Source organism: Anneissia japonica, unplaced genomic scaffold (genome assembly GCF_011630105.1).
Source record: "Anneissia japonica isolate Jap-2015-1 unplaced genomic scaffold, ASM1163010v1 scaffold288108_len519018_cov203, whole genome shotgun sequence".
NCBI lineage: Eukaryota > Metazoa > Echinodermata > Crinoidea > Comatulida > Comatulidae > Anneissia > Anneissia japonica.
The window spans coordinates 68,174-93,396 of record NW_022728501.1 but is presented as its reverse complement, the minus strand read 5'-3'; the positions used below and the strand labels follow the sequence as shown (position 1 = coordinate 93,396).

The window sequence follows — 25,223 nt, the reverse complement described above, 5'->3', positions numbered from 1 at the left end:
GTGCCTTCACAATAAACGTCCTTCCAAGCTCTGACAAAGAAGAACGTGGCTATATATTACACTATGTCGATATGTCGAATTTCGATATGTTCACATTCCTTTCAATATTTGACTGTAAATAAAAATAAATATAATAATAATAAATATAAACGTAGTTTATGGTAGCCTTTCACAATAAATGTCGCCTCAAGCTCTGACAAAGAAGAACGTGGCTATTACATAATCTGGACCAGCGTCAACTTAACGGTCAGTGGCGGCGCGAGCGTCTGAAATCTGGGGTGGAAGGACAAGTGAGGGACAAAGTAAATTTTTAAGGGGGTAATTTGCTGGGGTGGCCTGAAGTGGGTGTGGTCGTGCGGTGCTCAAAATGTCTTGACAGTGGTCCACCGAAAAATATGGCAATTTAGGGGTTTTAAAGGTTTAATTGATTTTATAGACAGATAGCCTACTAATAATACTATGTAGCAAGTACATATCATTTCTTATTCTCCCCGGAGAATTTTTTTTTTCTTTTTGTTTTTTTTTCTTTTTGGGGGAGGGGATAGCTGGGGGTGGGGCAAGAAAATTATTTGGGGAATGCACCTCTTTCCCCTCCCCCTGCTGGCGCCGCCACCGTTAACGGTATCAAATGTCGATTTTATATGCGCACATACATTTCAATATTTGGCTGTAAATAAAAAACAAATGATGAATATTAAGAGTATTTTTTTTAATATAACATTCCGGTAAACAAGTATTGTAAAAGGTGATACTGTTTGATACTGGCGCCTGGGCGATCAATGCCCATTGCATGGTTATGACTAGCTTGTTAAAAAAGGCACTCATACAAATTTAAATGGAAATGACAAAACGATATAAATATTAATTTTCGTCAATGACTTTTTACAGTATTAGAAAAAAAAATCATTAAATAGCTTACCAGCCAAATTTAGGCCTGCAAATATTATTAAAAACGATTGTATCATTTTATGTATAGGACAGTTGTCCAATGGCATATTCATTCGAGAATATTGATTTCACTTTCTTTTTTCCATTAAAATCTAATAATGGACCTACAATAGGTCTATGCTATTAAAATATTTAATTGTGTCAAGTTTATTTGCTCAATAGAACATCCCTTGTCAAATTAGTCCAATAAACAGATAATTAACTCCATAAAACGGCTCTATTTGTATAGCATATAAGAAAATAATTTACAGTATTTGATGACCCTCGTATAATTACATTAGTTTATTACCGAAGAGTAACAACCAGTGGTATACAACAGATGGTGGTTTTTTTCAAGACTTCTAGATAGGCCATTGCACTTGTCTGCTTATGAGTACCAGAAATTATACAATCGTAAATAACTCTATATGCTGACACCTTTATATTCAGCGCATAGAGACCCCGGTGTTATGCGCTATATAAATCTAATTACATACATACATACATACATAAATATATACACACACACGCACACACACACACACACACATACACACATACATACATACATAACTGTCTCCATCTCCAGCTTTAATAAATACTGTTGTTCTTTCTTACAAGTAAACATACAAAATGTTTGTGAAACAAGGAGATACAGGATCAGAATAAATGATTCACAATATTAACAGTTTTAATCATAGATTACAGTGTACAATATACTGTAGTAGCATAACTTATTTCCTTCAAAAATATGCTTAATCTAAAGTTGGTTTTTTTTACTCTTTGGTATATCAATGCAGGATTTTAATTTATAAATAAAACATTTATAAGACCACGACCATTGGCCTTTAAATTATGTGAATGTAATTATTTCATTGTGATGACGTCATAGTCGTACATTATGATAACTAAACATTAACAACTGAACATAAATATGGCTATGAATCATATACAGGTCTATCCATCCAATTAAAGACCACTTTTGGGACTGGGGTTTTCATGGTCTTTTGCAGCTTTGGTCTCTAATTAGCATAATAAAAATAAGACATTTATTAATTTTGGACCACAGAAAAGTGGTCTTTAATTGGAGGGGTCTTTCATTAGAGGGAGACCTGTATTGCAGAAATTTACAAGGCAGCCAAATTCGGAATAGAAAGACCAGGATATTTACATTTAACACACAGAACGATGAATGTCAATTCAGACTGAAAAATAAAATATTACCAGGCTATTTGATGCATATAATAAAGCATGAATTATACCATAGGGAAAATATTATCCAAGGTCTTGAGGTATGTTACTACATGTTCAATAGTCACGTAACAGCACATAAATCCCAGGCCAAACACAATACATGTTTAGCAGTAGAACCAGCATGTCAAACCTACAGTAAATACCACTAGGTACAGTAGAACAAATAAACCAAGCCCACAGTAAATCCCCATTGTTAAAGCCAGACAAATGTATTAAAAATTTGCAAAAACACCAGCAAAGTCACAAACAGAAAGAAAACTCACGCTCAGGTCAGTAAATGTTGGAGGTGGAGAAAACACACACTCAGGTCTGTAAGTGTGGGAGGGGAAAAGGGTGTGACTTAAAGGTTGAACTGCTTTCAAAGAAACCCCTTTTTGATAACCAAACCAGTCCCTTCCTTGCATCAACACATTCTCTATTTACATGCTGGTTTGCTTCGGCTAAAGACAGCTTTGTCCCTGACCCCCATAACATATATTCCTCTTGTCTCCACCTTTGACTATAAAAGGTAGTACCCTGGTTCCTGGATACAGGCCTGGACACTCATATACAAATGTAAGCTCAAAGCCCGATACCTTCTGGTACACACTCCACTATGCGGAAGCATGTGGTACATGGTAGGTAACAGTAATCATTTGAGCTTCTAATCAAAAGATTGCAGTTAATGCCCAAGGTTGTCTAATTCTACCTGTGAAATTTCCCTGGCCAAGACACTGTATCCATGTACAGTAGTGTCCTGACATCCTTGTGCAAGTGGATTACTAGCTGCAAAGTTAGGAAATAATTCCTCAGAAAGCATGCTCATGGGTTTTTGATCTAATTGAATTGAAACTTCAAAATGCACTCAATCAAGATTGAACTACTATTATTATTATTATATGAAGTGCCTTGCACCATGATGTTAATTGGGAATAAAAATACAGTATAAAAAAGGCTTAGAATATATTAATGCACATTGTCTAGGACTAATAAAATATGTTATATATACAATAAAACTTTCATCCCATACTAGTTTTCAATAAAATACTGTCTTAAAATGCAGAAGTAATTAGGCACAAGTAATATGGTATACAAGGTCAATTTAAAACACACTCAAGTTTCAGCAAAAGTTAATATGCTATAGCTCCGTACAGTAATATACAATAAGAATATATCATAAACATATCAGTTTCTATATCATAAAATATTATAGTTACATAGTTACAATAAACAAGAACATGACTAACCCTTCTTAAGAGAAAATGATATAAAATGGGACTAATATTTAGTGTCTCATTGCATTTAAATACTATACTGGTTTTAAATAAACAACAAAAGATTGTGCAAATATGACATTGTTAAGACACCTCCTTAGAGGAAATACAATTTAAGTTGGCAGCATAAAAAATACATGTCATATATCTAGTTGATATAATTAATGTCCAAAACTATCCAAAGTATATAAAATCTGAGTCAGTGAAAATATCTCATTCATGCTCTAAAACGTTTTTCTTTTACTAATCTTTAAAAATGTCTTAAAGTTTGTTCTCAAATTTTGTTGGTTAAAATAAATTTGTAGCACATTCAAAATACCATCCTCTGAAGTACAAAATAAACTTCACAGACACAGAGACACAAACCAAGATTAACACCGTGTCACAATCATGCACACACAAGTAAACACACAACATTGATTTACATACCTAATAACTGACTTTTTAGATCCCTTTCACATCACGAGTTAAGCCATGCAAGGGAGCATTGCTCTTTCGACTTCCCAAGAGAGCAGTGCCGTCTAAATGCTATTTTCTCTGTATTTGTCAAGCAAATACACACCTCAGTTTTGCTTCAATAGGTTTTACATTACATATACACTACTGTACACCTATTTGCCGTATTATGTATGTGTTTACTGAACTTCAGAAGTCAATCCAGAATCCTAAGTTCTTGTCTTTGTTACGAGGCATTGCAGTGAGGTCAACAACCTGACAGGACACTGCTTCACAACTTTTCTGAAATTAACAACATTTTATAGTGACCAACATCATTCATTAAATTTCCATCATAAAAATATCATCAATAGTTTTTCTATCATAAACCTCATTAACTTTTTTATCATCATTGATATTAAAGTCATTGTCTATGGCATCAAACACATCAATCACTATCATACCCCATTGTTGATGATGTCATCATTGCCTCAATACCATAACACATACTCCATCACCATCATTGCTGTCGTCTTCATTGCCATCAATGGAACTGACACCATTCCTGATAAATCACCATCACTATCATCATCAACACCATTATTCCCTTCATCAACACCATTAACACCATCATCATAGACACCATTATCATTAACACCACTATCACCATCATCATTATAACCCATGTCATCAAAAACACCATTATCGCCATCATCAACACCACCATTATCACCACCACTAACACCACAATCCCAATCATGACAATGTACATTACCACCACCACCATCATCATCAGCTCAACTTGCACTTGCATGTGACAAATCATGTGACTTACTCCATTAAATGAGTGAGATTTTTGAATACGGCCTACTTGCAGCTTCCTGATGGTGGTCTCCTTGGCTGAAGCTCCGACGCTGCTCCTACGCAAATTAAACAATCAGTGGTAAGTCAAATGTTCATAATTTTTAATATGAAAAAAGTTAAGTTCTGGACTTGTAAAATGCAAGTTTTCAACTAGAAATGGAAATAAATAGCAACAACAGCACTAAACCGACCAACTGACAAAATTTCAGAGCAGACTAAAAAAGATATCTCTACACAAAAAATAAATGAAAACCAGATGCTTGAATGTCTTCCAAGACCAAGGACATGGACAGCATCATGCAATAAACCTTTCCAATGTGTTATCTTAACAATTGACGAATCAGAACACAAGCATGTTCCACAAACACAAGCCCAATGCCACCTCACCCCCACTGGTAATAGAAGTAATAAGTAGTAGCAGTAATGTTTAGTAAAAGTAGTAGTAGGTTGAATTAATACATTGTGTCATTTCATTTTGAAGAGCTCGTGTGGATTTTAACATGTTCAACATCAATTAATAAGTAGACTGTAGGTTGGTACTTTTATTTTGTGAGGCAACTGGGAAAATCAATTTCAAACAGTATACAATGCACTATTAAATGCTATAGGAAAAGTTATTTGAGTCTGAAATTCAAGATCACACTTCAAAATTAGAATCAACATAAAACCTCTGAGGGTTAATGCCAATAACAAGTAGGGAGTTATAAATTTTAGTTAAAGTGGTTGTTCACTGCTTAGTGTGTTGATGTTCGTTCATTACAAATATAGGATTCACATCACACAAAAAAATCATTGCACCCTCCTAACCTTTGGTTTATTACAAGTTAATAGCCAAACTTTTGGGACTGTTTTAGTGTTATAGTTGAGTTTACACACAGTGGCTACCACTAATTTGGCTGACTGAAGGTATGTCCTTGCATCTCTCACACCAGGAGCAAAGTTGCACAATGTGTAATGTGTCAATCACTGGAGGACATTAATAACTATATTGTACTGTGATATATACACCATTCAAAGATATTTGTTATTTCTCAACAGGAAAGATGCCTAATGACCTTTGTGCTATATAACTCCCACAAAAGATACAGAAGTTTGAGTGTACATTTACTAATAAGGAATTCTGACATCATATTGTGAAGAATAATACTTTGCTAAATTTGATAATTTATCTTACCCACAAGGCCTTTTGCATTCCTACACAAATCTTATGACACTTCCTTATTTAATATGAAAATGTTGTTGCTGTCAATACCAATTAACAGTGATTTACTTAAGTTTAATATGGAATAATCAAATTTCATTTTCCAGCAAATTAATGATAAAAATAGTCTAAAAAATAAAATTTTGTAAAAGCAGCCACATTTAAAAAAAAGATGGCGGCAAGTCATCTTCAAGCTGATAACTTTGCAAGAAGACAAGTTCAAAAACTGTACTGGATACCAAGTTGATCACAATGCACTTTTGTTCATGGTATCCAACAAATATTTACAGTCTACCAGATCAAAATTAAATATGACACGGTAGGCCTATTTACCATCTCCCAGGGAGCCGGAGGTATTCTAAGAAGGAGTGTTGTGAGAGAGAATGTCTCCCCAGGGAAAAAAGTACATGCATCAATTATTACAGTGGATTCCGGCTTTCTCATTGTTAACACCGTAAACCACAATTCAACCTTGTAACAATACCCAATTCAAAATGGTGACAATACCAACTAAACTAGCCCTATCACACTATTGATCCCAGTTTAGCAGTCATGTGTGAATGTACCCAAGTGAAAACCAGTGCCTTTGCATCGAGCATAGTAATAATAATTGTAAGTGCTCAAGGCTCTACAGAAGGACAGAACCAAAAATTAACATGAACCTTAAAACTACCAGAATAAGAAACATCACGCACATCACCGCGCAGATAAGATAGTATAATACATACTCTAAGTATCGAAATGCACGCCATCTTGTCAGGATTCAATATTTCAACATTAATTATGTCATCATCAGGAATGTTTACAGGCATTATCATCACCGCACAGTTTACAGAAAATGTGAGGCACAGGGCTGGCCTATTCATAATTCACAGGTGCTCAAGTAATGGGTATCTAACTAAACAATTTAACTTAGCAAGGAAGGCAAAAAAGAAAACTAACTGCAAAAGCAGCAGACAACAGATGTGTCTTAAAGAGCCCTTTTAAAAAAAGCAGTGGACTGGCACTACCATAAAAAATGGATATTTAGGCCTATGCCTTCATGTCCAGCTGCTATAAAGCTAAGTATTGGAGAGTCCCATGTGTAAGTATAATTCGTGCATCAACAGCATATCTGCCCAGATGTTAAACATATACGTGTGTACCTAAGGCCTAAGCATGTTAGACATTAGCATGTATCATAGTTAATGTCCAATAAATTACCAATATATATTTCAGGGTTATTAATGACTTTCTATAAATAAGTATTGTTATTTTTCAAAATTTAAAAATTCTGTTCTACAGTTAAAAAATACAGTACTAATTGAATATCATTTAGTAAGATCTTTTAACATAGCCTCCTACATTTTAATTATTAGTATAACGTATATAATGATGTTGATTTACAAAAGCTTTCGTCACGTTATGAGACTACATCAGGCCGTCTCTAGCATTAGTAGTAATGGACATTGCTTAAACAATGCCAGAGCCAGCTACAGAGGGCATTGTTCATGCAATGTCCTTAACAACCGATTCTAGTTTAAACGGCCTGACGAAGTAATTATAAATTAGTAACACAAAGACAGCTTACGCAAGTTAACATAAATTGTGTTTAGTTTTTTTAACTATATAAATTTATCACTGATTGTTAGTTACAGTATGCAGCATTCTTATCCAGATGTTTTCCAAATATTCTTGTTTCAAACATAGTTTTACCTTACCTATATTGATGTGTTTACACCAATTGAATTATGTAGAGTTAATTACATTGATCCATTAAATATAACATTAATACTTAAAATATCATACATGCATGAAACAGGTTAATGCATGTATTATTACATAAAAAAATGTATCCATGTATGTATTGGTGTATACTGTATGTACGAATTAGAATATGCATGTATGTGTGTACAGTATGCAAATACATATGAATGAAAACATACATATTTGCTAATATTATACCAACACTTATATGCATGTATGTATGTGTGTATGTATGTATGTATAAATGTCTATATTTTGTGTACCTCTCGTTTCACAAACGTGTATACATTAATGTAGTTGGTATTTATAAAATGTATAATATACTGTACTTTATATACACAGTGATTGCATGCATGTTTGTATGTATTTACTGCAATATAAGAACAGCATGTTAAATACAATAACCAAGGATTATGCATTAAACATTACCTTACTTGTTTATCCCCATATGTGCTAATTTGAAGAGCAGATTATATATATTATATAAATGTTTACAGTCTACCAGATCAAAAATAAATATGACACTGTAGGCCTATTTACCATCTCCCAGGGAGCTGGAGGTATTCTAAGAAGAAATGTTGTGAGAGAATGTCTCCCCAGGGAAAAAAGTACCATGCATCAATTATTACAGTGGAGCAGATTATATATATATTTATGAGTTAAGATTCAGTGGCTATTGGTGAAAAATATAATTGTTAGCAGTGTAACACGGATATGAAATTTTATGTGAATGAAGGCCGGTACGATACTTGCCATACAGGGGGTATCCTGGTTGCCGATGAGACAGTCGTAAAACCGGTATATCCTCATTGTAAAATGGTCTAAGTTGGGAACACATGTATATTAATTAACTTAACTTACTGAATTTATTAATAAAGAATTAATAAGTAATAGTAAGAATAATATATTTTCCTATTTCCTACTTTACCCTATTTGAAATTGTAATTGGAAATTATAGCTAACCCCAGGGGACCCACAGTAGCCACAGTGCAGATACAACAGATACATTGTCCCTTATAATGTTTATGTGAGGTTTATTCAAGAAGGTAATTTATAACCGACGTTAGCTGGATTTGAACAGGAGTCTTCAGCACAAGAAGTAGGATCATAATACCGCTCTACCAAGTGATTCTGTCATTTAAACCCTTTCAAATGTAATACAAACATAATTTTAGACCTTGGCTGCATATTTTTGTAGTGGCACTTTCATATCTGAATGAATGACTGTAAATGAATAATTTTATGAAATTGTAAATATAAAATACAGTTTGCCCTCTAATTCGAGACCACTTTGGGACTTGAAAATTTGGGGTGGTCTCGGGGTTTTGGTCTCCAATTAGAGGGTTAGCTTTGTGTTAAAAAAATTGATGATTGTTATTTGCTTCTTTGAAATAGTGTTCTCGAATTAGCAGGGTCTCGGAATTGCAAGTTGCACTGCATCAAGAAAATCTCATTAACAACCAAATAACCTCTCATAATTTTACATTGTTAAATCTTTCTAAGATTTTTATAGTTTCAATATTTATTTCATTCTATTTTTATGTTTTACTTGTCTTTACTTTTTCTTGTTATCAACACTTTGTTAGATCTTTAATGTACTCATATAAGCTAATGTTTATTCATGCATTATTAATTTTAAACTAATGTGTTCATTCTTCCAATCATGCCTCAGCAACAAACAATGCCATATAGGTTGGCATGATAACTGTAGTATAGTATACTCTACCGGTGTGGATGAATTCAGTACTCCCAAATAATTTCTGATTCTATCCAATCTTAAGGAAACAATAAAAGGAGGAGAATAAAAACCAGACCTTAACTCAGGAAAAATGTGAATTTAATGATGGTCGATGATGAATCTATTGATGATTAGAGTGGTGTTGATGATATCAATGATGGTGATAATAACAATAACGATGATGTCAATGACGGTAATACCAATGGTGACCAAAATGTTTAATTTTAATGAATTTATAGGACTAGATGCATAACGATGAAAGGAACATAATGCTGTATTCTGCTGTATGTGTACGTGGGTGGTTGAAGATCTCATGCCAACGCAATAGTGATTAGGTTCGCTTTTGAGATCCTGTCCAACTACTTGGTGGACTGTATCATGCTGTCTTGTTTTGACAATAAAAACTGAATAAAGAAAAATACAATAGGGAAGTAGGAAACTGTATTCTTTGTTCCTACCTTCTTGGTACTTGTTTGTCAGATTTAGTGGCCATCTTGCAGAAAGGCCTGCTTCCTGAAAATCACAAAAATAAATGTGTATTCATTCTGCCATACATTTAACCATACATCCCAAATGTACACAATGCAAATTCATTCATCAATTAATATTTCCATTCATTCAATCACAATGTAATCATTCACTTTAATTTAGCCAAGGCCGACAATAAGTTAGGTGTAGAAAAAACCCTAGATATTGATAATGATCCCTTACTTACGTACAACTGATACAACATCTTACCTATGGATGGAGTTGGGTCTGAGAAGCTGTCTGAAGCATGCTGTCGACCACGTCTCTTATTCAGCTTCTTATCTGTTTCACTGTCAGTTTCTTCACTTGTACCTCGCTGCAAGTTCATTTTACGAGTTGGGCTCAAGGAAGCTGACCTTTTTTTCTGACAAACTGTTGATTTTTTATATCGTCTTTTTGGAGGATCACTCCTAAGAAAATTTAAAGGGAAAAACAAAGTTATAATTTGTGAGATGAGCAAAAGAAAACTTGTAAAGGAATGGAATTATGAAATATCACCTATGATGAAATATGAAAATTAAAACCCATAAATTCAACTATTTTTATCATTATTATAATCTTTATCATCACCATCAGTACCATTTTTATCAACATTATTACCAATATACTGTAATCATCAGCATTAACATAATTTTCAATACTGTCACCAACCCCCCCCCACCCCATTGTCACTATTGACATCTTCATCATCACCACAATCCCCATACCTTATTATCAATATACTGTATCCAGATATACTGTAATCCAGATATTACTATCAATAAATATACTGTAATCCAGATATTATTCTCCTGAAGATGATTGAAGCAACTCAATCGAAACATCAACCGCAAGCATTAATATATTATACTGTAATCATCATCAGCATTAACATAATTATCAATATGTCACCCCCCATTGTCACTACTGACACCTTCATCATTACCACAATCGTCACTGTAATTGTCACCCTATCCTTTGTGTACCCTATACCTGGGATGGTCAAGCCTTGTCAGATTCCTGTTTGATGGAGTAAAGATAGGTCTCTGAACATTTGGGATACGCAATCCAGGAGACTGAAAAAGGAACGTAGAACAATAATTATTAAAATGGTAGATGGACAATGGAGAGCCAACATCAAGTAATAAACACACGAAAACACATTACAGTGGCAGACGGTCACAAGGTAAAAAGAATAGTCCCTTCAGAAATACAACCTGCTTAAAAAGAGGGAAAAGGAAAGAGGGGAAAAATATGCACTTTTGCATTTATTCCCTTCCTCTAGATCTGCAACTGCAGTATATAATGTTGTACATACTCATTTTTTCATAATACAAATCAAAACCTCACCTAGTATGTTTTTGTTGAGTTTTTAAAAAGTTGTATTGCTTGTCTTTGTTGTTAGAACAGTTGTTTGGTTGAATTTCAATGGTACTTATGTCACAACATGATGTGACACTGATTTGTTACTGAGCAATGCTACCAAAGCTTTCACGTTTTCATTACTTTGTAATCAGAAATGATTTTGATACATCAGTGTAAAAAGTTTCGGAAATTACGACTTTGTGGAGGAACTTGTTTGTATAGATGCTTGGTGGTAGTTACTCAGTGACAAGGCTATGCCACGTAGTACCTTGATGTTATGATGCAACATAACATAGTGATGGTCAACAGAAGTTACTACTGTACACTCATCATGCAAACAAAAATATTTGCTGTGTTAAAGGCACATCGATCAAACAAGACAAGTATGGCAGTGAAATGGCATAAAACTGACACTGATTAAGACTTAGTTTTACAGTACCTGGAATTCTAACATCTGTAGAAGGCAGCAGATATAAAGAACATTAGCATATATATTAAGTGCCATAAATGTTTTCAAGTATAACTGTAATCAGATACTAAAGAATCTATAGCATTTTACAGACCATTTCAACAAAGCTGATCATTTGGAATTTTCCAAAAACTGAATTTTAGTTTTTAGGAGTAGAGCATCTTATTTTGCCAGGATTTGTACCCAGAAACCTAGTATTAGAGGTAAGCACCACCAAACCAACTTCACATCGACATGATTTTTCCAACAGTGTTCAATTTATGAACAAATTAATTTCTATAAAATGTTGGTTGAAATTGATATCAATGGTTCTGGAGATATTAAAGTGCATTTAAGGTTGTGAAAATGGGTCAACGACTGGTCAACTACATCTAATACTGTTATAACATTCATGTAAATATGGTAAGTAAACTTCCTGTATTGACACAAGAAGTAAGCTTCCTGTATTTATATAAGGGGGTGATAGGTGTGCCATTAACCTACTCCCACGGGGTACAACTAATTCAATATTTTTAGATACCACAGTACTGTATGTATTGACAATGCACAAATGGAGTATATATTGATATAAGGGCTATAAACATACTACCTATACAATTACACTGCCCTTGCAGTCTGCAATAACTTGTACTCACTTTCTAAAGTACAGTAAAGACAGGTGAATTTTATAAGGAAATAAGCAAAATGGAAATCTAATACTTATTTATTGATTTTATTTATTCTTGACAATTTTCTAATAATGAAGTTAAATCAATTTAAATTCTAACTTATACTTTGTACTACAGCAAATTATTATTAGTTAAGTTATTTAGTGTTATGTAGATTATTCTCATATTATTATTAATTTACAAAGAATTTCTAACACATACTTTAAATTGCTTAATATGAAAGCTTGTTGAGCAGCCGAAAACCTGCAGGCTTCCAATCAGATCACATTGTCAAATTAGACATACTATTGACAACCTGTGATATCTGGCTGGGCTCTTTATCCGGATGTCTCTTTTTACCCTGGAGTTGGTAGCTGGTGGTAGGATTTAACCCAAAAGGGAATCTTTACATTTGGGCAATGATGTGGCCCTAGGATGAATTCACTTATCCGTGACGGTCGTGCATTCTCAAACTGCGTATATAGAGAACTCAACGTGTTTGCATGCGCAGTAGATTGTACGTCATGTTATGTTGTACATCTCACCATTGTCGTGCTATTGAAAGCTCACTGATGATTACTAGGCTCTGCAACTTGATGAAATACTCTGCCAGAAAGCCGAGTTCCATAGGACCAGGATACTGATGTAAAGATTATAGGGGCCTTGGCATTAAATTATATTTTACACTGACATCCATTTCAGAAGAACTGCTCAAGACACTCTTTTCTGTTTTTATTTGATACAGAGTCAATCAAACACAACATGCAACATCCTCTGCTCGATGGGGAGTATTCCTCCTAGTCATGTACTACACACTTTACTTTCAACTACCCACCTCCTACTAGCTAACCATTTACACTAGTGGGTGAACAGATGCAAATGTAGATAAATTGTCTTGAACAAGGACACAAGCAGCTTATGATCAGTGTTGGCCTCCAACCCACAACATCAAGACTGAAAGTCCAAAGCCTCATTGTATTATCTATGATTTTCTATAAGAGACTGGCATATATGTGATGTTTAGTTTAGTAACTTACCGTTGTTGAAAGATGCATGGCCACCCGACCATTCTCGTCGCCATTAGCAGTGAGTGGTGTCAAACTCATATGAGGTGACGGAATACTATATGACTGATCAGGTTAAGTGCAAGTAAAACACAAGTGAATATTATCCAATGAAAATTCAAGAATGTTACATGATTTTGTGGTGCAATTAATAAAAATGGTTAACTTGCGAGCATGAGTATGATGTAAGAAATTTTCAGATGAGTCTAAATCAAATATATGTTTGAGTTTGCTAGTCAATGTAAATGAGTATATCATTTGGAAAATAATAAATAATAAAACAATAATAAATATGGATTTATAGAGCGCATAATGCATAAAGCCTCTATGCGCTTGACCTTTGTTCTGAGCTTTAATGCCTACTCCTTAAACTAAGTATAATAACATAAGAAAAGGTTGTCCTCCCATAAACAGTAAAAAAATACAGAAATTATTTTGGCCTGATATAACATTTGCTCTTGTTATTATATCAAAAAGTATACATATATTATTATTATATTATTGATACTTTTAAGATTTTAACCTTTTGAACAAAATTAGGTCAAAGATTAAAAAGATTTTAAACAGACTTACTACAGGCCTAGTAGTAGTAGTTTTCCACTTTCATAACACAAGTTTTTGAAGGAATCAAAATTGTTATGGATGTGGGTTAAAATTAGGGTGGATGAATAATATTCTGAAAATGTATATATAAAAGCAATGTTAGTATTTGCAAATAAAATGAAGTAAACTAACTTAGACTTACCAAATTTGGTTGTTTAAATGCTAAACTTCCCAAATTACTATCAATCACATCTATTTTTCTGTACGGCCCATGGTCGGCTTTTTGTTGGTGGGATTTTGTCATGCTCTGTAGAGTGTTGTTAATAAATTGACCTCCAACAGGCTTACGATCCGATTGGTTGCTGTTGTTATTGTTTGTGCAGTTTGGTTGGTTAGAAGTTTCAGCTGCATTACCCTGTGAACTGCTGGTGGTGATTGCGTTTGTCACCTTCTTTCGATCTAACATCAATCGGTAATCTAAATAAATAAAAAGAAACTTCTGATTACCTTATGAATTTTAGAAATGCCTCTTTTCTTTTACCAAAATATTTAAAGAAAATATCTAGTATAGGAATGCTTTTAATATGGGATATAATGATGGAAAGCCTGAGATTTGAGTACTTGCTATAAATCCAAATTAGCTATCCAATTAATGTAAATGAAGTGAGGATATGAAACAAAGTTTAAGCATTTGTTCCTAACATGAAGAAAATGAGGATGTAAAAAGCTAATGCTAAAAAATGTGCTTATCAATAGGCTAACATGAATATGACAGATATTTTTTGGAAATTTTTGAAAAATGTTTAAAAATTCAATACATCTATCTGCGTTCCCCTGAAGCCTGATTTGCAGGCATTATTTGCCCGAACAAAAAAAGTTGTATCTACAACAATGGTGATTGACTGATTGAAATCAATCACTATTGTTACACAATAATGACTTACAAATATCCTACCTCTTACTGGAGCTAAAGTCCTTACATTGGCACCTTTCTTAAAATTATTATAATTGAAACTTCCTGTGGAATTTCGTGTTTGGTTGACAGAAGTGAAGGTAAAGCTGCCGGTGCTCTTAGACTGACCATTACCACCATGCCCAATGGCTGTCTGGTTTGAGTCTTGCACTGCATTGGTCAACTTCGGTCGCTCTTGGTGGTTGGTCGTTGCTGCCGTTGCCACAATTCTAAACGATCAATGTAGGTGCCCAAATTACATTACAATATAAAGATAGTTCACATGGTATTTGTTCCACCTGTTCTTTTGTTACTTTTAGCTCATTCTGTAACTCAGTGTAACATCAATGGAATGCATATTATTATGCTTTTAGAATGTTTCCAAGGATTTCTAATCATTTGTAAATTATGTAAACAAAATAAGAAAATCTTCACTTTTACCCCGATGTTCGTGAAATAACCCGAGACATCTTCTTTGGCAGTGAGGGTGCACCTCTTGAGCTGCGTAGGTACTTTTGCACCCATGTTCGCATACCATGTACACTTTGATAGTCTGTGGAAGCAAGCCTTGACCATGGGTTTGTGTTGGTCATATCCAGTGCTGCTATTGCTACTGCCCTACCAACCTGTGTGTAGAAACCTTACATTCAAGTTCAAGTTATCTTTATTATGTTTCAATACAACATAAACAGGTATAAAATAAAATTGGTTGCTGGAAATGAGGAATAAACTGTATAAAATCGACAAGGTATAAAAAGTATACAATATTTAAGAACATCAAGAAGTGTTTTAAAAAATGGTGAAAAAAAAAGATTGTTATTATATAAATATATGTACAGTTTTTAAAAGGTAAAATACAGAAACAACAAGGCCAGGAAAAAACAGCTAAAAAAAAACAAAAAAACCAGAGCTTTCGGACACCATTAGTTCAAAATTTATACATTTCATTAAAATTTAAAATTTAGATTATCGTATTACATTCACCATCAAATACAAATACACATACAAATAAAAATACAAACATTACATGGGTCGCACGCTAGAGAAAATTGCTTACTGTTATATTGTGTCTGTGTGAAGGCACATCAGTGTATGAATATCAAAGGTTTTAATACACTTATGTGAAAACAAATTTGCCCTCAGTAGGAATATCTGGAGAAGGCTGTTTAACACTTAGCGTAAGTCCCATGTAAAATTTTCTTTCAAGTCAGGGGCAGATTGCTATAAAACAGTCTAAACAACTGCTAGTCTTTACAGCACTTCGTAACTGAAAATAAAGGCGCTATACAAAGTAACAATTAACAAGTCTTAACTCCTCGAATAAAGCCGGCTTTATCATTTAGACAGTCTTACTAAAGTCACTCTGCTAAGACCATTGCTATAAAACAGTCTTCAATTAGACTGCTTTTAGTATTGAAACACAAACAAGCACTCCCTGGTAACATAATATTGAGGGCACTGTTACACTTTCTCAAAACATGCATATTTAACAAAATGAACGTAAATAAATGTAGACCGGTTTCTACAGACACTGAGAAGCTTGCGGAATATCCGTCGTTCTATTCTTAGTCTTTGACGATCTAGGCCTAGTACCTGTAACGCCATGATGAAAATGATTTAAGATCGTTTTAAGCCTCCTCCGAGTAGGCTTTGAAATTTAAGACTGCTAACTGGTTAGACCGCGGTATAGCAATGGTTTGTAATCATAGACCAGAAGTGAAGTCACGATTAAAGCTGATTAAGTGTTAAGACCGTCTAAAGACCACTTATAGCAATCCGCCCCAGGTATTCTCAGTAAGCTTAGAGAATGTTGTTAGCTCTTAACATGAGCTCCCACCAATAAGAACTTGTCATCATACGATCTTTGCTATCATGATCAACAGTATTAACCACTATTTCATCAATATCATTACCATTGACATTACTAATATCAAGTTATTCATATGGGACTAATAAGTGATCTAGCTTACCTCTTCATAGTGGGAAATGGTAAACTTTGGTGGGAAACCAGCAACAGGAGGAGGTGTGGCACGCCCGTTGTCCATGGTAGCAGGAGCTATGGAATTCATGAAACGGCCACAGTTGTAGTTACATTCTAAAGTGTAGCTGCAAAATATAACAACATAATAATTTAACATATATTTTCAAATGTTCAGACAGGTTTGTGATTTAATGTGGATCTTCTTAATGCAAATATTAAATGATATTCCTCAATAGTGATTTAGTTCACTTTTTGGGTGTTCCTGTCTCACATTTTCAGGTGCTTATATTTTTTGTTGTTTTGAGACAAATAAACAAAGACGTGGTATACAGAGAGAAAGATAGCAAGATATACAGAGAAACCGATAGGTAGATACGGAGAGTATAGACGGACAGACATTGTAGATATAGACAGACTAAGTTACGAAGATACATAGACATAGGTAGGTAGATAAAGACAGACAGATAGGGAGACCAGCACATATTAATTTATTCTGATACCTGTGAATGATTCCAGTGGCTTTGAACATCGCCACTCTTCCACTTCCTTCCTTGGTCATTCCATCACGTTTGTCTTTTGTGTACATATTCTTCTCGGAAAAATTACATCCATCAAAATCAAAGTGAGCGGAGTTCATAGAAATCAGCTTTGGGAAGAGCAGATTCTCAACTTGCTTTTCTTCCTCCTCAAAATGGTTCCCATAAATAAAACAGCCACGTTTGGAAGCATGACCATGGAGGTCAACATAGAAAGCGATTCCACTCTCACTCGGAGGTATAGAGAGGGCGCTAGTCTCATCAATTTTATTATTAGTACTGGTATTGATTGAATCTTCTTGAATAATTTCAGTCCTTTGTTGAATATCAGATAAATTACTGTCATTGCTGACCGTTGGCTCAGCCAGTGAGCCAAGCTCATCAGAGTACTCAAGTGTATGTAACTGGAATGTATCTTCTGATCTTACATCATGTAGCACTGAAAGACTGACACTTTGGCCAGTCACTGGCTGGTCAATGCTTTGCGGAAGTTCCAATTCAAATGCTGGAATTGGATTTGTTACTGGTCTCTTGTTTTCATCAGTCTCATTAGTGGAAATTGTTGTTTCCTCATTGTGTACAAATAAAATAGCATTTGGTCCATCAATAACAGGCTGGTCTAATTGTGTAGTTTGTTGGGAATTCTTTGGTTTTTCAATATTTTTTGATTCACACAGTCCTTCGTTATTAGATACACTTACATTTGATTTACATAAACGGGAATTTACATGGTGGTGAAGAAAAACAGACTTTGTTGCAAAGATCGAAGGGTGCATCTCAAAATCTGGATTCAGGTACACCCTGTTTAAGTTGACCCCACGCTGGTCGGTTCGGTAGTGGCCGCGCATTACTCCATCTGGGTTTAATAGTGGTATGAGCTTGAAGACATACTGTTTCCTTAGTTGAATTGCTCTTGGGTCATTTGGACGTAGAATAAAATCTAGAAAACCATTAAATACAAAACTTGCAGGGGTCTCACCCGGATGAACACGACTACTAAGAAAAAAGACCTAAATGAGATGAAAGAAAGTGAACATTACTACCACAAAGAGATGTTATATTATTAAATTGTTTGCTTGTGTATGTAAATTTTTGGGAACCAAAACACAATTATTATTATTAACATAGAAATTATGTAATAAATTTGGTAAAGAGAAATGACTCTATTAGTGAGAAAAATATATCAGACAATCCATGAACGAATTGTGTATTATGGAATACTTTCTATCTAGATCGAGATCTTGATAAATGGTGACCAGGTTGACACATAGCTTGACTAGGCTGTGGCATAACAGTCCTTGGTGGTAGTATATAGCATCTGGTGTGCTGGATGAATGTTGTTAAAAATATAATAAATTTGGTATTGAGAAATGATCTATTAGTGAGAAAAATATACCAGAAGATCCATAAATTAATTTTGTATTATGCACTTTCTATCAAGGTCTTGATCAGAAATATCTGTGGATGCTTAGTTTTAACACTTACTCTCTTCTTTTTGAATTTGTGGGCTCGAGGTGTTTGACTATCAGGGAACAGGTACATCAGCCTAGGTTCCCTAGCATTTGTAATACCATGGTGAGATGTGATGGTGACCAGGTCGACACGTAGCTTGTCTATGCTGTGGCATAACAATTCTCGGTGGTAGTATATAGCATCTGGTGTGCTGGGTGATAAAACATGTTCAAATCAAAGTATAAGTAATGTAAACAAGAGTATTAATTAGCATGTTTTTAAATAAAATGAATAACAGAGATTCAAACATCCTTGCTACAAGATCAATCAAATATCTAAATTACAAGACTGTATACAATCTGGGAATAACCCACCCTATATGCAGACCTCCCTACTGTACAGTACTTCAATATGAGACCCAAAACAAGTTGATACGGAAGGTAGCATCAAATACAGTGAAAACTTTAATTGAAGCAGTAGGCTTCTTTTTTTTGCAAACTTTAGAGGGGGTTCTTTTCGAGATGGCTTTTTTGCAATGTAATTTTATTAATTATTTACTTGTTTTGTATTGTTTGTTTATTTACTTATCTGGATTTTTTATCTGTATTTTTTTTTTTTTTTGAACTTGCAATTTTTAGCTTAAGATGTAATTTTTCGCAATATTTTTGTAAATTTCTCTATTCCATTTCATACTATAATCTTATTAATCAATTTGTAATTTAGATGTAATTTCTCGCAATATATTTGTAAATTTCTCTTTTCCATTCTATACTGTAATGTTATTTATCCATTGATCTTTCACTTGTTTGTATTTTTCTATATATTTATATGTATTATAAGACATCCTGTAATTGGCTTCTGCTGTTGGATGATTTTTGAAATAAAATAAAATAAATAAAATAATAAAGTAAAGAGGGGGGGGGGAGCCTCTTTTCAAAATGAATTCTGTAAATTTTGGGAATTACTACTATGAAACAATAAATAGAGCCACTGTAACAAGTTGGTATCTGGCAAGAAATAGTTTTTTTACCATTATTGTAGTTAAGTTAATGTAGTTGAGCGCAACCTTGTAATTCCTTGCCCCTATATAAATACCATATTATTATTATACAAGCAATATGCTGCTTAGTTTTGACTCTGTGCATAGCATTTACAAACACATTTGCAGTTAATTGCAATGGTTTTTACTGTATAGATTACGCACAAGATTAGAACTAATTGAAATCATGTACTTACTTGTTCTTTACTGTTTGTTGATTCATTTGAGATTCAATTGCCTCAAACTTCTGCTGACACTCGGTGTAGGAAAATGGAAAACAAAACGCAAAGTAAACACTTGAAAAACGATACTCAAAACGATAGGTGAACGTTAAAATAAACTGACCATCAACACTCTGAAAAAAAAAAAGAACAAAAAATCTTTTATACTATTTTACAATAATTTTAACTTCTGGTGAAAAACTACTACTACTACTAGTCACATCAAAGTGGAATAATCTAAAATTACCCCCTTTCCCCACCCTAGCTCGCCCCTGAAATTACTACCACCTACCTTACATACAGTAAGCAAGACGGTGATAATTTCAATTACAGTAAATACTGAAAACTTTACCTCAAATGTTGGTCTTTCACGAATACGCTCCCACTTTGGTTTTTGAGGGAGTACTTTAACCATTGGTGCCATGCCTTGGTTGTAAAGTTTTCCCTGTCGATTCATGTTCATTATGTTGATCTTGAGGAGCTTGTTCATGGGTCCTCCTTTCACTGCAAAGTGAAACCATGACCTTGATAGCCAGAAACAAAAGTAAAAACCTTGTCAAATATTCAAGTAGGGAGTAATATGTTTTGCAAACCATGCTCTAACCATGGAGGAAATATAGTTCCTCTATAATATAACTAAAAGTTAACATTCAAAAGTTTGGCCACTGAAGTTTTTGGATTTGTACAGTTCCAGACAGGATGTCTATTAATCGTATTGTATCATTTTTTATTTTTGTCAACAAAAGGATGTAAAGTTTTATTAATGATTAAAAATGTTTAATCATTTTTTTAAATGGTGTTTTAAAATAAAGAATATTATGGAAAAAAATATTGTATACTTTTTTGATCAGGAAGGCTACTGAACCGATCAGAAAATCAAATTAGCAATTAAGAATAGGGAAGCTGCATTTAGAGCATCAGAAACATGATTCAAATTTTGGTTTGGATGCGATGTGAATGCAGTTTAAAGCCAGTATGTTCGGACCATAACATTATTTTATGGTTACTACACACCTGTTTCCATTTTCAAATTCAGTGCCTTCGCAATCCGGAGATGTCCATACATTGTATTCATAGTCGGGAACTGGAGTTAAGTCACCAATCCTTGATATGATGGCCGCATCCTCATCTTCATTTACCACCCGTTCAACACGAGCTAAATTACCTGAATCAAGCTTGGAGGTAAAGAGAAGACCTCCAGATCTGCACTCCATCTTTCAGGAAATGGAATTGCTGACAGAAAACAAAAGCAAGTAAATACATTGTACCTAATCAGCTTAGCTCAGTCGGCTAAACTGGTGGTAGCCCAATTAGTGACAGCTACTATGCGTGCACTGAACCGTGGAGATCCTTTCGGATCTATGGACTGGTCACTGGTTCAATTCAATCTGCTGCTATCCCTGTAATAATAATAATAGATGGATTTATATAGCGCAGATAAACGAGGTCTCTATGCGCTCGGGACTAGATGTTGCACTTTTCAATAACTTTCTCCTCCCCTGAGAAGAAAGATGTACTGGGTACACATGAGCATTTGTGTACACTGGGCCTACGGTTTATAGTCCTTATCCGAGAAGACTTGTTCCACCACCAGAACTATAAAAGCGAGCCGGCCGCGAACCTGTGCCGATATTGTTGGCTATGATCACGGTGCCCCTGCCTTAACTGCTCGGCCATTTGGAGGGCAGAAATACAAGTTACGATAGCACACCATCTTTTGGATGAGACGTAAAACTGTTGGTTCTGTGAGGAATATGGCCCCATGTGCATGTTTGCGAAGATTATCTGTACACTCTTCAGAAAAAAGTACTGCTCAATTTACGTGACCAGAAAGACCCCAACTGGAAACAAGTCTTTGTTGATGAATGTAATAAACTGTACAGTCAGGGAGTTGTTATTTAGGCATAATTTATTTAGATATTTTAGATACATTTATTTAAATAACAACTCCCTATACTACAAACAGGTGACAAAACAAAACCAGGGAGTTGTTATTTATTTAGGAGTCACAACACATTTATCTACTTATCTACAGCCAATGAGCGAAGCTCGGTGTACTGAATCTTCAAAGAGAACCGTGACTAGCTGCCTGTCTTTTGTCAATAGGGTACTTTTCCGACGATCTTGCGCCCTCAGTTGTTAAAATTTTGACTTTGTAGAGAAAATAATTTCGTGACCAGTAGAGCATGCACAGAGTTTTTTTTAATTCAATTTTCGCTGTTCAATAAATTTGCATCTCAAGAGAGTTTTACGAAGAATAATTTACAAAAAACCGCATAAAAATTCGCCTTTTCGTTAAAAAGTTACGACTATTTGAAGTGGAGCAATATGTGTTTGTTCGTACACCGTCATTTGTAATTTTCATGGGTTTTTGTAACTTTTAAAGCTTATATTTTATATTTTCCGCACGTATCTCCATTTTATAACCAGGACAAATAGTTTATGCAACTTGTTAACTATCATTTTCTTTATGTCTCATTTTCTTACAGTTTCGTACAGAAACGTAATTTGAGTTCAAACTGAACATGTTTTCGTAGCAGGGAAATGATATAGGGGCATATTTGTTGTAGCGGTTTGACGCTAGCGTGTAGTTGATAACTGACACTCTCTCTAGTTGCCATGCTTTTTGGCGACTATAATCGCTGATTCTCAGGTCATTCCTTGGTTTGTCAACAAAGCGTAGTATGACAAGTTTACTCAAGCGTTAAATTCTTCGTCACAAGCATAAGAAGGTTTATTACACATGCTCATATTCGGTAATTGGACCTCGTCGCTATCTACCTCTCTGCTTTCGTTATCTTGTCGGAAAAGTAGACTGATCAAAAGAGAGGATTCTGTTGTGACTCCTTCTAAATAACAACTCCCTGATAAAACAATCTAGCCTGAAGCCCAAAGTATTATTGTCATTATTATCCAGGCATATTAATTATGCAAAATGTTGTCAAAATGCAAATAAGTAGCCTACAGCCTAGCTAGGCCTACTACTACTAGCTAATAGTAGAGCAGACTAGACCTACTGTAGCCTAAACTAAAGCCTAAATAAGTTTATTTAGGCTAAAAGAGGTGCTATCAATTATCACAGACAGCCTCACTCAGTCAGGGCGTAGGTAGTTATTTAGATAACAACTCCTTAGGCAGCAGGCCTAGGCCCTAACCCTAAGCCTTAGGCCTAGTTATACTAACAACTCTATGCGACACCTACCAAGCTAGGCTAGCCTCACCCCTTCTTAGCATTTACAACTTCTCTAGGCCCTATGCAACATAATGAGCGTATGTGTGCGTATGTAATTAAATAGCCTAGGCCCGGTCTAGGTGAGGTCCACACTACTCAGCTACTGCTAGGCCTAGCCGATGATGATGATGGAATTGTCTAATTTAGTTATTGTTAAACAAATTTCAATCTCAATTTCACTAGTATTAGTACCTTGAATTGATAAATCATAAGAACATTGAAGTCAAGTGTATTCGATACGTAGGCGTAGTTAACGAATGTTGTTCATCCAAAGATGCTCCAACAGACAGAGAGAAACAGATCGCGAGAAGAAAACAAACTGCTGTGGTTGCTGTCACCTGACCTAAATGCTGCTTTTGATTGGTCATTATTGGTTGTTATATTGAGGGGGTGCCTTAAAATACAAAATACATAGTTAGTTAATACATTCAGTACAATAATACCTCCATGATTAAACTAAGGAACTGACTGAATGTCATTTACCTTACTTGTTTCAAACTTGTTTCCCGTAACTACTACGGGACCGAGGCAAAGCACTCAGTGCTTAAAAGCCCCTCTTGTAAATAAAATCACTGTTAGCGTGTGGTGCAAACTTCAATGGATGGCTGGACCATGCCTCATTGAGCCTTGATTTGAAATTAAGTCAAACATGATACTTCACTAGGAAGTGCATTCCAAAGCAAGACCCCACCCTTCTAGAAAACGTATTCCCCCTAACATTAACCCTAGAACGACTAAATTTCTGTCAGAAATGCCCTGGACGCCAAATGCAACAAAAGTAGAATTAGGCTAAATGTATTTAAATTGAGTCTGAAAAAATAAAATGAATTGAGTAAATGCGTGAAACTGAAATAATGAACGAACAAATGAACGAACGAATGAATGACTGAATGAATTAACGAATGAATGAAAGAATGAATGAACGAACGAACGAATGAACGAATGAATGAATGACTGAATGAATGACTGAATGAATGAGTGAACAAATAAACGAACGAACGAATGAACGAATGACTAAATGAAATGAATGAATGAATTAATTAATTAAGTAATTAATTAATATAATCTCCATTTCATATTATATGTTTATTTAATTATTTTTATAAGACTTTTTTTTATCAACTTTAATTAAAAAAGGGTACAATATAAAATGAATTCCTAAATGTCTTTTAGAATTACCGTGTAGGCCTACGTTGTAACAATTTCTGTGGTTTTGTGGGACTGTGGGCCCTTTTCCGATCCCGGTCGCCAATTCCATATTGTGGCGTGTAGCTTTTTTAATCATGTTTGTCATTTAATATATTATAAAATTTTTTTAACGATGAGAAAAATATATCAGTGGCTGATCTAGCAGGATTTGAAATAGAGGGCCGCAGGGAGGGACTTTCCCAGATTGAGGTTCTGTACCACCTCAGCCCCACCATGTTAGGGTCGAGGTAATTATGGCACCTTCAGATGGCCGGAAATGGCAATCAGACTTGAAATTTGAATATCATTCTCTTTTTATTGTTTTCACAAATTTGGCAAACCAGGGGCCCCTTAATCCGTCAATGGGTACGGTATATTGATACTTGCCCTACAGTTGATGTCACACATTATTCTGCTATGTATCAACAACGGTCTTTTGGGTCAGGGCGCTAGATCGAGGCCACTATGGGTTGGGGCAGAAGTCTTTAATTTGGGAGCTGATGGGGGGGGGGGGGAAGGGGGCCAAAGGTGAAGTGGGGGCTCGATGATCAGTTGAGGGGCGCTATCTCACAAAATATGGTGATTTTAGGTGATTTTTAACTACTTGAC

At 34.8% G+C, this 25,223-nt stretch overlaps 1 protein-coding gene across 5 annotated transcripts; it reads right to left on the bottom strand.

The window, feature by feature from the left end:
- Positions 1-1,595: 1,595 nt before the first annotated feature.
- Positions 1,596-23,776, bottom strand: LOC117114190 (cytosolic carboxypeptidase-like protein 5). Of its 5 annotated transcripts, XM_033257771.1 has the most exons (16): positions 23,619-23,776; positions 21,209-21,427; positions 20,547-20,718; positions 20,171-20,328; positions 18,968-19,145; positions 17,447-18,492; positions 16,936-17,071; positions 15,407-15,591; positions 14,969-15,195; positions 14,216-14,490; positions 10,919-11,001; positions 10,157-10,356; positions 9,877-9,931; positions 9,407-9,455; positions 4,705-4,789; positions 1,596-4,172 (listed from the first exon to the last, which is right to left on the bottom strand). In XM_033257771.1, exons 2-15 carry the CDS (start codon positions 21,406-21,408, stop codon positions 4,709-4,711), a joined length of 3,045 nt encoding a protein of 1,014 aa, XP_033113662.1. In that variant the 5' UTR covers positions 21,409-21,427; positions 23,619-23,776; the 3' UTR covers positions 1,596-4,172; positions 4,705-4,708. The 5 variants fall into 5 exon arrangements, with proteins under 5 accessions (XP_033113662.1, XP_033113660.1, XP_033113661.1 ...); XM_033257769.1 differs by lacking the exon at positions 9,407-9,455; XM_033257772.1 differs by lacking the exons at positions 1,596-4,172; positions 4,705-4,789 and adding an exon at positions 8,472-8,501.
- Positions 23,777-25,223: the final 1,447 nt, after the last annotated feature.

Excerpts from the sequence above, each read along its gene's own strand:
- LOC117114190 (XM_033257769.1), bottom strand. The coding sequence starts at position 21,408 with ATGGAGTGCAGATCTGGAGGTCTTCTCTTTACCTCCAAGCTTGATTCA. Across the intron at positions 15,592-16,935 it reads CCATTTCCCACTATGAAGAG|GTTGGTAGGGCAGTAGCAAT; the intron begins GTAAGCTAGATC and ends TTCTACACACAG. Across the intron at positions 9,932-10,156 it reads AGACCCAACTCCATCCATAG|GAAGCAGGCCTTTCTGCAAG; the intron begins GTAAGATGTTGT and ends TGTGATTTTCAG.